The 14,800-nt window shown below is 42.2% G+C and overlaps 1 protein-coding gene across 1 annotated transcript in view; it reads right to left on the bottom strand.

The window, feature by feature from the left end:
- The window catches only part of srrm3 (serine/arginine repetitive matrix 3), a 159,293-nt gene that overhangs the window by 34,036 nt on the left and 110,457 nt on the right, over window positions 1-14,800 (bottom strand). The window contains exon 3 of the mRNA XM_070449254.1: window positions 4,529-4,630. Coding sequence (XP_070305355.1) covers window positions 4,529-4,630 — 102 coding nt within the window. The remainder of the gene's footprint in view (window positions 1-4,528; window positions 4,631-14,800) is intronic.

Here is a 14,800-nt window from a genome sequence, read left to right on the forward strand (position 1 = left end):
TTAAAATTATCCTTACTTTTCAATACAGGGTTGGCCAAGTGAAGCTATACCAAACAAAATGGCGAATTATGCGTTTAAAATATTTCGACAGAAACACGGTTTATCATATTAAATATTGCTTACTTTGAGCTGTTCTTCCATCATATTCTTGGGCAATGTATCCTTTCTATGTTATAAACGTCTTTGGTCGATAGATGTCCTCTGTCCTTCGAAATGTCCACCACCAACGACCGACTCCCTAAAACGTGTCCAAACTTCAGAACGCACAACAAAGAATTCCTCAAAATCGCACTAAACGGATATAAATTGATATAAAACGGCTCAAATTAACTACATTATGATGTTTTTAACAACACTATAACGACTGAAAACATGACCGGAGAAATATTGCTGGTTAGAAAACGATTTGGAACGAGGCAGGTCCGATGGCCTTCACGCTTGAGGCGCAAGTTGAGAAAGGACGGTCTCTGTACATTTTTGTCATTTATAATGGCTGTGAACGTCCCATCGACTTCATTGAAAACGTGATGACGTACAGACACCCAGAGGAAGACGTAGGCAGTGTCGGTTTCTTCATAGCATTCACTGTGGCCTTATAAACAGACCCCAGATCAGAGGTAAAAATTTCTGAAATCTGAACCCTGTCATGAAAAGTGCTGTAGAAATTGTTCTGTACCACTCAGAGACAAAATTCCAACTTCTATAGAAACTAGAAGGTGTTTTCTATCCAATAATAACAATAATATGCATATTGTACGATCAAGGAATTTTAGCACGAGGCAGTTTAATTTGGAGACACAAATATGCTAATGCGGAACAGCACCCCCTATAGTTGCAAGAAGTTAACCTACAGTAAAGATAAATCACTGACTTCCATGTGCACAGACATACATAGCCTTGCCCAACACCAAAATAATCTGCATTTCCTATTCTCTTTACAACAGCAAAAATATGACAAACATACGTATATAAGAGTATATTAGAATTCAGCCTAAATAGATTTAGCAAATTACATACAAAACAGACAGACACAAGCAGAGAGAGAGAGAGAGAGAGAGAGAGAGAGAGAGAGAGAGAGAAATGTTCGTATCCTACCATCCCCTGAGCTCAGGCTGAAATCAATGGAGGAGCATGGTGGAACTGAAATACGAGGAACACTTGGCAGTAGGGATAAAGACTGTCACATGGTGGTGGTTATTGCATGTTCTGCAGAATCTGTGCGTGTTCTTCCTGGTCAGAATCACTAATGAGGAAGGCTTTTTGCTGAGGTCTGATCATGATTGGTCAATGCAGAGCAGACATTATTGCCTATGGGAGCAGTAGCATTCTGATGGTCCTGCATGAAACAACAGACAAGCAAACTGCTACTACTGCAACCTGCTGCTCCTTATCCCCATGGAAACCACAGGAGGAAGTTATAAAATCTCCAAGACACTAATTCAAAATGTGTGTGTGTGTTTCGGTCCTGTGTGGCTCAGTTGGTAGAGCATGGCACTTGCAACGCCAGGGTTGTGGGTTTGATTCCCACAGGGGATCAGTACGAACAAATATGAAAATGTACGCACTCACTACTGTAAGTCGCTCCGGATAAGAGCTTCTGCTAAATGACTAAAATGTGCGCTTGTGTGTGTGAGAAACAGTGAGAGTCAGTAAACTTGGCTCAAAGGAGCAAACTCTTTTGCTAATTGCTACCCTCCTGTCTCAATTTTCCACACCAAGGCTTTCCTGAGCTCTGAATGCCGCAGAAGGGAGAATTATGTCTATGCCTCAGGAACAGGGCCAAATTCATCTCTCTCTCTCTCTCACTCTCGCTCTCAGAATTGATGCATAGGCAAACGTCGGGTCACAGCCAAGGTGACAATGCATGCCAGAGAGAGACAGGCATTAGTCAGCCCTCTGTGATGATACGGGGCATCAGAAACATTCCACATCATTAGCTCTGAGATGGGACGACAGGACTGGAGAACCTGATCTGATAGGCCTATAAAATAGGAAGGGTGCTCAGTGATAACCTTCTGGCTATGCTCATATTCTATTTCAATTGATGCATGGGGCATAGGGAAGGGGCAGAGGGAAAATTGAACTGAAAATACACGTAGCGATATGAAGTGGGTTAGCATGTGTGAATTATATATATTATATACAGTATGTACAGTGGGGCAAAAAAGTATTTAGTCAGCCACCAATTGTGCAAGTTCTCCCACTTAAAAAGATGAGAGAGGCCTGTAATTTTCATCATAGGTACACTTCAACTATGACAGACAAAATGAGGGAAAAAAATCCAGAAAATCACATTGAAGGATTTTTTATGAATTTATTTGCAAATTATGGTGGAAAATAAGTATTTGGTCACCTACAAACAAGCAAGATTGTTCTCTGTCTCTCACAGACCTGTAACTTCTTCTTTAAGAGGCTCCTCTGTCCTCCACTCGTTACCTGTATTAATGGCACCTGTTTGAACTTGTTATCAGTATAAAAGACACCTGTCCACAACCTCAAACAGTCACACTCCAAACTCCACTATGGCCAAGACCAAAGAGCTGTCAAAGGACACCGAAAACAAAATTGTAGACCTGCACCAGCTGGGAACTGAATCTGCAATAGGTAAGCAGCTTGGTTTGAAGAAATCAATTGTGGGAGCAATTATTAGGAAATGGAAGACATACAAGACCACTGATAATCTCCCTCGATCTGGGGCTCACGCAAGATCTCACCCCGTGGGGTCAAAATGATCACAAGAACGGTGAGCAAATCCCAGAACCACACGGGGGGACCTAGTGAATGACCTGCAGAGAGCTGGGACCAAAGTACAAAGCCTACCATCAGTAACACACTACGCCGCCAGGGACTCAAATCCTGCAGTGCCAGACGTGTCCCCCTGCTTAAGCCAGTACATGTCCAGGCCCGTCTGAAGTTTGCTAGAGAGCATTTGGATGATCCAGAAGAAGATTGGGAGAATGTCATATGGTCAGATGAAACCAAAATATAACTTTTTGGTAAAAACTCAACTCAACTGGAGGACAAAGAATGCTGAGTTGCATCCAAAGAACACCATACCTACTGTGAAGCATGGGGGTGGAAACATCATGCTTTGGGGCTGTTTTTCTGCAAAGGGACCAGGACGACTGATCCGTGTAAAGGAAAGAATGAATGGGGCCATGTATCGTGAGATTTTGAGTGAAAACCTCCTTCCATCAGCAAGGTCATTGAAGATGAAGCTTATGTCTTGAGATGTTGCTTCAATATATCCACATAATTTTCTTTCCTCATGATGCCATCTATTTTGTGAAGAGCACCAGTCCCTCCTGCAGCAAATCACCCCCACAACATGATGCTGCCACCCCCATGCTTCACGGTTGGAATGGTGTTCTTCGGCTTGCAAGCCTCCCCCTTTTTCCTCCAAACATAACGATGGTCATTATGGCCAAACAGTTCTATTTTTGTTTCATCAGACCAGAGGACATTTCTCCAAAAAGTACAATCTTTGTCCTCATGTGCTGTTGCAAACCGTAGTCTGGCTTTTTTATGGCGGTTTTGGAGCAGTGGCTTCTTCCTTGCTGAGCGGCCTTTCAGGTTATGTCGATATAGGACTCGTTTTACTGTGGGTATAGATACTTTTGCCTGTTTCCTCCAGCATCTTCACAGGTCCTTTGCTGTTGTTCTGGGATTATTTGCCCTTTTCGCACCAAAGTACGTTCATCTCTAGGAGACAGAACGCGTCTCCTTCCTGAGCGGTATGACGGCTGCCTGGTCCCATGGTGTTTGTACTTTTGTATTATTGTTTGTACAGATGAACGTGGTACCTTCAGGCGTTTGGAAATTGCTCTCAAGGATGAACCAGACTTGTGGAGGTCTACCATTTTTTTCTGAGGTCTTGGCTGATTTCTTTTGATTTTCCCATGATGTCAAGCAAAGAGCGACATGAGTTTGAAGGTAGGCTTGAAATACATCCACAGGTACACCTCCAATTGACTCAAATGATGTCAATTAGCCAGAGGCTTCTAAAGCCATGACATCATTTTCTGGAATTTTCCAAGCTGTTAAAAGGCACAGTCAACTTAGTGTATGTAAACTTCTGACCCACTGGAATTGTGAAACAGTGAATTATAAGTGAAATAATCTGTCTGTAAACAATTGTTGGAAAAACTACTTGTGTCATGCACAAAGTAGATGTCCTAACCGACTTGCCAAAACTATAGTTTGTTAACAAGAAATTTGTAGAGTGGTTGAACGAGTTTTAATGACTCCAACCTAAGTGTATGTAAACTTCCGACTTCAACTGTATATATATTTTAACCTTTATTTTAGGCAAGTCAGTTAAGAACAATTATTATTTAAAATGACGGCCTATACCGGCCAAACCCAGATGACGCTGGTTCAATTGTGCGCCGCCCTATGGGACTCCAATCATGGCTGTTGTGATACAGCCTGAAAGGAGGGAGAGAGACAGAAATAGAGACAGAGAGAGAAACAGATATAGAGAGAAAGAGAGAGGAACAGAGCGATACGGAGGAGAGTGTGACCTTACGGTGGGCGTGTGTGTGTTCCCTCTCTGGTGATTACCCCCTCTTTCTCCATCAGCATCTGTCTGAAGGTGCCGACCTTCTGCCTGATCTCCTCCTCAGAGTACCTACAGGAGAGAACACATACTCAGTGGGAGTAGACCAACAACACACTCAAGGCACACACAGAGACACACAGTCGCAGGCACACACGCAAGCACGCACACAGAATATGTTTAACTATCCTTGAGGGGACCTAAAATTGATTTCAACTCAACATCGTATTTTCCCTAACCCTAAACCTAACCTGTAAGCTTAAAATAGCTTTTGTCTCGTGGGGATGTGGGAAATGCCCCCCACGAGCGAGAATTTACCTTGTTTTACTATCCTTGTGAGGACTTCTGGTACCCATGAGGATATATCACACACACACACACACACACACACACACACACACACACACACACACACACACACACACACACACACACACACACACACACACACACACACACACACCACACACACACACACACACACCACACACACAGCACATCACCCACACCACACAGTTGATTTACTCGGTGGAGCAGAGCAGACAGGGCAGGACTCAAATATATATTTGCAAGGCAGTGAGGTGGAGTGATGGCTAACTGTCATGGCGAAGGCAAAATATGGGAACCACTAAGTCTTAGTGACTAAGACATGGTATAGACAGGAGATGGAGAATATAGCCAGGCACAGACAGCAACAGCATCACACACACACACACACACACACACGGCTAGTCATTTTCAATATCACACGTTTCCCGTCCTATCAGAGAGAGCAGCAAGGCTTATCGCCATCTGTCACAACGGGCGCTGGTGCGTGTGTAACGCCACGTCATCTCCAAACGGGGGGCATAAATGTACAGCTTGACCAGAAGGGGATAAGATGGCTGGCCAAAAACCATATGTAGTGGAATGTGTTTCCCTTAGTATGGCTTAATTGATACACGACACAACTTGGGAAAGGAAATGCAGGTGATTTGCTGTGCCAGCTCAACTTAAAATCTCCCTAGTCCTTCCTTCCGGCCCCTGTGTTTGTGTGTGTACACACATGTGAGAGAGAGATGATTCGCGGTGTGTGGGCATGCGTGCGTGTTGCGTGCGCATGTGTCAGATGATTCACTTTGCTAGATCACCAATTCCCCAGAGTCATTCCTTGATGCCCCTTTCTACATGCCATGTTTTATTCTGACAGCAGAAATAGGGGTGGATCTCACTAGAAACGCCAGTGGTACACAACACATCAATACACTCAATCCTGTTAGCCAATTTCTCAACGTTTTCAGCATTGGCTAGAATCCTGTGGGTCACCATCATGTGGGGGTGAAACTCATAGTAATTTAATAGGATCTCGGTGGTGAAACTCAGATTGACATATTAGTAATTTAATAGGATCTCTGTGGTGAAACTCATAGATTGACATATTAGTCATTTAATAGGATCTCTGTGGTGAAACTCAGATTGACATATTAGTAATTTAATAGGATCACTGTGGTAAAACTCATAGATTGACATATTAGTAATTTAATAGGATCTCTGTGGTGAAACTCAGATTGACATATTTGTAATTTAATAGGTTTGCTGTGGTGAAACTCAGATTGACATATTAGTAATTTAATAGGATCTCTGTGGTATATACGTATACTTTATGTTAGAAGAACCTGAGTGGGATAATTGCCTATTGAATGTATGTTTTGTGGCCAAGTTAACTAATGCAGTGCTAGATATACTGTATTTGTATGTGGGTGGAAAACAAGTAACAAACCCGTTCAGACATTACCACTGACAACCGCTCCAATGTCCACACACAGATTGTACAGTTCTGGATGGGAGTCATGACTCCCTGCCAGTTAGTTCTATTGGAGGACTGCCAGAAGAACACAGAGCACACAGTCTCTGAGAAGGAAAACTGTTCAGCGAGCATCACAGAGGAGCTATTTAGAACACAACTCAAGGTCAAATGCAGAGAGAGCTGTGGAAGGAATGAAGGACGACCGTCTGTATGATTCCTTTTGTTCAATATCTTGTATTTTAGTATTTGTCAATCTGCTACTTAGCATTTTACAACATGCTCTCTCTATCAGTTGTTTCAATGGCACTATCTTTCTCTGTAGGTGTAGCAAAAGCTCCTGAACTGAACACACTGCGGGAGCTGTCCACTGGTGGTCGGTGCTGAAACACATTCAAAAGCTGCTGAACTGAACACACTGCGGGAGCTGTCCACTGGTGGTTGGTGCTGAAACACATTCCCACTCAGTAAAAGAGACTCTCTTTGTTCATTGCCAGTCAGTCACGGCACCAATCCCAGTAAATAGTGAAAATAATAGCAGTAGTCTGAACCAGACCAGAAAGCTGTGTAGGTGCTGTGTCCATTTATCCCAGAATTGCCCAGCGCTATCAGTACCGCGGCTAGGGACAGGAGATTAAGGTAGTGGTCTAGGAGGTCTGACAGTACAGAACAGAGACAGCCCAGTGTGACACCACCACAAGTCACTCCCTGCTCTACTGTAATCTGTGTGTGTGTGTGTGTGTGTGTGTGTGTGTGTGTGTGTGTGTGTGTGTGTGTGTGTGTGTGTGTGTGTGTGTGTGTGAGACACCACACCAGTCATTCCCTGCTCTACAGCAATCTCTAGTAATTTCTCAGCCTAGCAGGGCTTGTCAGCCACATCACAAACACAGCAGAGTGGCAAAGAACTCAACTCACTTTATATTTATATCTTTCCATGCATGAGGCCCCATCACCATACGTAATGTTACTTTACTGTGTTTGTGTGCATCACTGTAGTCACTAGACATATATACTATGTCTGGGTGTGGGTTCTACAGTGTGTTCTACCCTACCATGCCTTGACAGTGCTATAAAAAGAGGTGAAAAGCCTTCAAATAGAATAGGCTCGTATTGTGCACTAATGCTCTCACACACCAAAACAAAATGCTTGGCTTTAGGCGCTCTCCTTCCTTCACACTTCACTGTCCTGATGATAGCAGGCTGAGGTATATTAACGCTTGACACTCGCTCCGTTTACTGACAGCTCGTGTAAAGACATAAATAAGGTGTCAGACTCACAACCCGAAGCTATAAGAGCTCTGTGGAACAGATAGTTATAGTGTACTGTAATGTCTGCCTCCTCCTCCTCTCTTCTCCTATTCCTCCCCTTGTCTCCTCTTCCTCACCCTCCTGGCTCCTCCTCCTCCACCGTTTTGTGATGGAAAATGTTATGTTTGTGCTTTTCTAATAACCAATTTCTGATTGAACGAATCCTCACCATCAGTATCTGCAATTTGGCAGTACGCACAGAACCTTGTTTTGAGAATGAAAGGATATCTCCGTTTCAAGGTCTCAGCTTGGAGAGAAGAAGCCTTGTGAGGTATTGGTCGGTCACATGCATGAACCAAACTTTAATGATGAATTAATGACGAATAAGCTAAATCATGCAAATATAACTTGTCTGTGTAAGCAGTATATAAGAGAACTAACGGGACTGCCCTGGTGGAGCTCACTTCAGACTGGTACTTTATGCATCTAAGTTTGACTGTGACCTCTCAAGCTTGCTGTTACTTATACAATGATTCATTTAAGATTGACTTCAAGTGTCCCTGTGTAGAAGATAAACGACAGTCTCCTCCCTCTCTGGACTCCTCTCACATGGTTTTGTGGCGCAGCCAAGCCTAAAGTCAGACACCTCCATTCTCCCCGTTTGGTCTACCCTGCGGGATGGTCTGAGGGGATTGGCTAACCATGGGCAGTGGGCGTACGCTTAACGGTGCGTGTAACAGCTGTGGTTTTACAACAACACCGGGGTTGAGGTTGATGTGCTGTGGGGCTAGAATATACCTGTGGATCTACTGACCAGAAGATGTTTGTTTGAGATTCCAGGCCTCTCTGCAGAGGTTATGCATTTTGATTATCTTTTTTCTCTCTTCATTTCAGACAGAAATGTAACAGTATTCCTTCTGTCCCTCTCCTCGCCCCAACCTGGGATCGAAACAGGAACCCCCTACACAGATCAACAACAGTCGACTTTGAATCATCGTTACCTATCGCTCCACAAAAACCGCAACTCTTGCAGAGCAAGAGAAACAACTACTTCAAGGTCTCAGAGAGAGTGTTGTCACTGATTGAAATGCCACTAGCGCGCACCGCAAACTATCCAGCCATTTCACACCGGTTACACAAAGATCAATCAAAATGTTATTTGTCACATGCGCCGAATACAACAGGTGTAGACTTTACTGTGAAATGCTGTCGAGCCCTTTCCCAACAATGCAGAGTCAAAAATAAATAAAGAAACAGGAAAATACGATTTTTGGGGGGGAAATGGTAACAAAATAAAATAACAATAACGAGGCTATATACAAGGAGTACCGGTGCCAAGTCAATGTGCAGGGGTACACCTCTTTTCTAAAAAAGGGCGATCTAAATGTATTCATGGTAAACTAGAGCCTATTCACAGACAAATAGCTACTGGGAATTATTCCTTATTCAGTTCCGTAACACAACAAAATCTGTCCTTTCTGGGTCTCTCAGATGCAAGATTGCTTTTTGAGTTGCATTAGAGTGGTAAAAATCTATTCTAAACTCAAAATCAATGTGCATAAATGGTGATGTATTGAGTTTTTTTTCAGGGGCTATTAGTGGACTAGCAGCCAAACTTCACATCTCTGATTCTGTCTGTTAATTAGTGCTGTTGTGCCTGAAGTATCTGCCTTGAAGGCCTGTTTACACCGCACGACACACACACACACACACACACACACACACACACACACACACACACACACACACACACACACACACACACCTGTTTAAATTAATGTTAAACTGAGTGTGGATTGTGTGTGTGTGTGCGAGTGTGTGTGTGTCCATACAGTAGAGAACAGAGAGTCAGCAGCGATAGATACGCTAGATGAGTTGAGGGCCAATTTTGCCAGCCCCATTGCCCTCAACATACAGTCCCCGTGACTGACTGGGGCATACAGTATATCAGACAGACTGGCTCCCTGTTCCTGTCCCGCCAGCCCAGCCCTGACAAATCACCTCGATTAAACAGCCTGATTGAAGTAATTAGACAGAAGCTAGAGAGAGAGAAAGAGTCTCCATTAGCTAGAGGCTCAGGGAAATCAAATTCAAAATGCTTTAATGGCATGAATGACAAGGTCAGTGTTGTCAAAGCGAAGTGATACACATAAAAAAAAAAATCTAGAGCTGTGTTCGAATACTCATACTAACCGCAGTAACCATACTATTTGTGATGTCAATTGAGTATTATAGTATGCTTATTGGTCATAGTATGGATATAGTATGCCAAAAGTTCCCCGATGTCGTACAAAATTCGACAAAATATGAAGTATACACGTAGAGGACACTATTTCCGTACTTTAGGGTCCATAATGCAATTCTTCAGGAAATGGGCGTGGCTTCACATCGTTTCCAGATTTGAAGAAAATGGCGGAAAATATGCAGTTGAAGTACAACGAGAGCGGATACAAATTCATTACTTTAACTAATTATGACAAATGTTAAGAATGTTGAGCAATGTAATAAAGTAATGACTTTTAAAATAAGTTACCTTACACCTTATAGTGCCTGACAATTTGTTAGCTACGCTGTCCTTACGAACCACACAGCGTATCATTACAGCAGTATGTACCGGTATGTCGTTAGCTAGCTACCTAACATTAGTTGGCTACTTATACATCAAACTTGCCAGTATAATAACTATAGGCTAACTAACTAACTACCCACCCAACATTTATTGACTTGACTATTCCCGTTATTCTCAGCTTAGCTAAATGGTATAGACATTGTGCATTCTCAATGGACATTCGGGTGCTTTTGTAAATTCGCTCTGGCTATCTACTCCGATTTCAGATTTCAGAGGACTCGTCTAAGTGTACCAGAGAGCAGAATAATGAATTTACGTGAGCTCACCACCCGTTGAATATGGCCGGTGTCAGTAAACGTCGGCAAAAAAGCGTAATTAAATTGTTGCAAGCAGCACAGTTACAGTCACCAACGCTCTGGATAACATGAGAACAGCCTAACCAGCTCTGCGAGGGCGAGTAAAATGGCCAGAGTGGAAACCATTTGTATCTGGAAGTAGCTAGCAAGCTAGCCAACGTTAGCTTAGGTGCTTGACTACCGTTGTAAGGTCAGAACGCTCAAATCAACCCTACTCCTCGGCCCGAGCTTCCAGTGTACGCTCCAAGAGCAAAACGCTCTGAATTTACAAACGGACAATCTGACAACGCTCTGAATTTACAAGCGCACTCTCGCACTCCAGATTGAATTTAAAGAACACAGCCGAAGTCGTAAAATGTCAAACTAGTAATTTGTTATGCTAACTAACTAGCTACCAAGAGGTTGCATAGCAACAGCATCAACTTCCGGTAGACATGTGAAGAGCTAGTACGCTCAACTGAAAGCATACTGTTTGTTTATAGTATACTAAAATGAACTAATAGTATATAGTATGCAGTATATACTCATTAAGTATGTAGTATACAGTATGTTAGTATGGGTATTCGAACACAGCTTATGTCTCTGGGCTAGAGAGAGAGACTGTTCTTACACCGTCTCAACTCACATCCCCAGGTGCAGCCGTAGCACACGTCGGACAAAGGCAGTGGCCATCAATACTTGTGCAATAAGTTTATGCCAATATGATGTAGTTAGTAAGATTGAGTGGCTTTGGGTTTGGTGAAGAGGGGTAGTGATATTGATTTCAATTTCAGAGACCAAATTAAAAGACCAGCAACAACTTCATAATGAAATGGTTCAACTCTCATGTGGAGGAGAACATTTTAATCAGGAATTTAATTGAATAACAAATTATAAAGTTGCACATGTTCAAGTGAGATGTGCTTATACTGTAGAGTCGAGAAAGGCAGAGAGAGCGGGAGGAAGATGGAAAGAGAAAGAGCAGAGAGAGAGAGAGAGAGAGAGAGGTGTGTGGAGAGAGGAGACTACCGGATTTCTTCACAAAGCTGCCCTCTACATCTCCCACACAGCAGCAGCTCTAGGAGGATAAGCAGATCCGCGGATGACATGACAGTGCACCAATTCTCTGCCTCTCTTTCTGATTGCTCATCCTCACTAAGACCTTGACCAATAGGAACAACATTTGGGGGAATAAACACGGTGGTTAGGTGGTCCAAAGCAAATTCAAGTCAGATTCACATAGGGTAGGCAACTATAGCCTGAGTCCCAGTTGTGTTTGTGCTGTCTTGCCAACTCATTTGATGCCATTGTCATGTGGCGTTGGCAAGACAGAGCAAACAGTTCTGGGACTCAGGCTAGTGCTGAACCTGGTGACATTGAATAAGAGGAGCATTTGCTCTTAGCCTGGTAAATCCCTCCTGCTCCTGCTTGGTGGGGATTAATCCCTGCAGACTTTACAAAGAGCTTGTCCCTACTTGGCTGTGGAAAACACTCTCCTCAGAAGACTTCTTCATAATGAGAAAGATCTTTCTCTATACAACTTCATGTGACAGTAGCTAGACACCGTCCCCTCTCTTAACAGGACTTCCTTGCTATATACCTCCCTTAATTTTTTTCTATTTCATCCTGTCTGTCTCTAACACCTCGATCAGACCGACAGCATCATTGCATTTTGGTACACCAGAAGTACAGTTGAAGTTGGACGTTTACACACACTTAGGTTGGAGTCATTAAAACTTGTTTTTCAACCACTCCACAAATKTCTTGTTAACAAACTATACTTTTGGAAAGTCGGTTAGGACATCTACTTTGTGCATGACACAAGTAATTTTTCCAACAATTGTTTACAGACAGATTATTCACTTATAATTCACTGTATCCCAATTCCAGTGGGTCAAAAGTTTACATACACTAATTTGACTGTGCCTTTAAACAGCTTGGAAAATTCCAGAAAATTATGTCATGGCTTTAGAAACTTCTGATAGGCTAATTGACATAATTTGAGTCAATTGGAGGTGTACCTGTGGATGTATTTCAAGGCCTAACTTCAAACTCAGTGCCTCTTTGCTTGACATCATGGGAAAATCAAAAGAAATCAGCCAAGACCTCAGAAAAGAAATTGCAGACCTCTACAAGTCTGGTTCATCCTTGGGAGCAATTTTCAAATGCCTGAAGGTACCACGGTCATCTGTACAAACAGTAGTACAAAAGTATAAACACCATGGGACCACGCAGCCATCATATCGCTCAGGAAAAAGACACGTTCTGTCTCCTAGAGATGAATGTCCTTTGGTGCGAAAAGTGCAAATCAATCCCAGAACAACAGCAAAGGACCTTGTGAAGATGCTGGAGGAAACAGGTACAAAAGTATCTATACCCACAGTAAAACGAGTCCTATATCGACATAACCTGAAAGGCCGCTCAGCAAGGAAGAAGCCACTGCTCCAAAACCGCCATAAAAAAGCCAGACTACGGTTTGCAACAGCACATGAGGACAAAGATTGTACTTTTTGGAGAAATGTCCTCTGGTCTGATGAAACAAAAATAGAACTGTTTGGTCATAATGACCATCGTTATGTTTGGAGGAAAAAGGGGGAGGCTTGCAAGCCGAAGAACACCATCCCAACCCTGAAGCCCGGGGGTGGCAGCATCATGTTGTGGGGGTGCTTTGCTGCAGGAGGGACTGGTGCACTTCACAAAATAGATAGCATCATGAGGAAAGAGTATGATGTGGATATATTGAAGCAACATCTCAAGACATCAGCCAGGAAGCTAAAGCTTGGTCGCAAATGGGTCTTCCAAATGGACAACGACCCCAAGCATACTTCCAAAGTTGTGGCAAAATAGCTTAAGGACAACAAAGTCAAGGTATTGGAGTGGCCATCACAAAGCCCTGACCTCAATCCTATAGAACATTTGTGGGCAGAACTGAAAAAGTGTGTGCTAGCAAGGAAGCCTACAAACCTGACTCAGTTACACCAGCTCTGTCAGAAGGAATGGGCCAAAATTCACCGAACTTATTGTGGGAAGCTTGTGGAAGGCTACCTGAAACATTTGACCCAAGTCAAACAATTTAAAGGCAATGCTATCAAATACTAATTGAGTGTATGTAAACTTCTGACCCACTGGGAATGTGATGAAAGAAATAAAAGCTGAAATTAATCATTCTCTCTATTATTATTCTGACATTTCACATTCTTAAAATAAAGTGGTGATCCTAACTGACCTAAGACAGGGAATTTTTACTAGGATTAAATGTCAGGAATTGTGAAAAACTGAGTTTAAATGTATTTGGCTAAGGTGTATGTAAACTTCCGACTTCAACTGTACATTAATTTCCAATGGAAAGCTGTGTTTGCCTTGCAGCATTGTATTGCAGAGGCAGTTGCAGTGCATTCTGTGTGCTGTGTGGATAAATCCAACGTATGCATTAAATTGTATGCGTAGACTTGACAGAAATAGTAGCAAAAGGTGAAGTTTCTTGACCACATCCATAAAAAATATGGACTACATAATGAAAAAAGTTTGAGTGTTGAATTTATTATTGATGCAATGACGATGTCTGTCTGACCCCACTTTTTCTACACTAAAGTAAACCTTATAAGGCATTCAGGATGTTAAGTGACTTAAGAGTCCTGGGTTCAAATACTATTTAGGGTATTAAAATTACTTTCAAAAGACATTTGGAAGTAAGTATTATTATTATTGTATTTTTTGGGGGTGGGGGTGTGAATACAAGTAGTTGATTATAGGAATATATTTGTAAATACACTTGGACAGTATTGGATATATACCCATATTTTCAAATACAAATATTTCAATACTGCATGTTTTTCAACCCAGGTCTTTTTGATATTTGAAATAATGTATTTGGAAATACGTTTTTGAATATAGTTTCAAATAGTATGATATTTATAGGAAATTATAAAACAATCCGGGCCACATTACTTGAAAGTACTCAAATACACAAAAAATAAGTATCTCAAATACAAATAACCAAATACACCTGTATTTGAACATAGGTCAGGAGATAAAACTCTGCTGGAGGAGGTATTCGGGAGAAAGCCAAATTCAATCCCAGGTACCCCAAAAATGTAATACAATATCATGAGTTTCTGAATATGAAGCACACAATCTATAGCCTACACTCCTGTAATGAAATTGGCTTTGCAATACGATGGCTTTATATGGTTTAAAGGCGTTTGCAAATATCCCATGTGTATTCTTGTGTGTCCTTTTCCAAAATGATTCTTTGGCTGTCCCCATAGGAGAACCCTTTTTGGTTCCAGGTATAATTATTTTGTGTT

Source organism: Salvelinus sp. IW2-2015, linkage group LG20 (genome assembly GCF_002910315.2).
Source record: "Salvelinus sp. IW2-2015 linkage group LG20, ASM291031v2, whole genome shotgun sequence".
Classification (NCBI taxonomy): Eukaryota; Metazoa; Chordata; class Actinopteri; order Salmoniformes; family Salmonidae; genus Salvelinus; species Salvelinus sp. IW2-2015.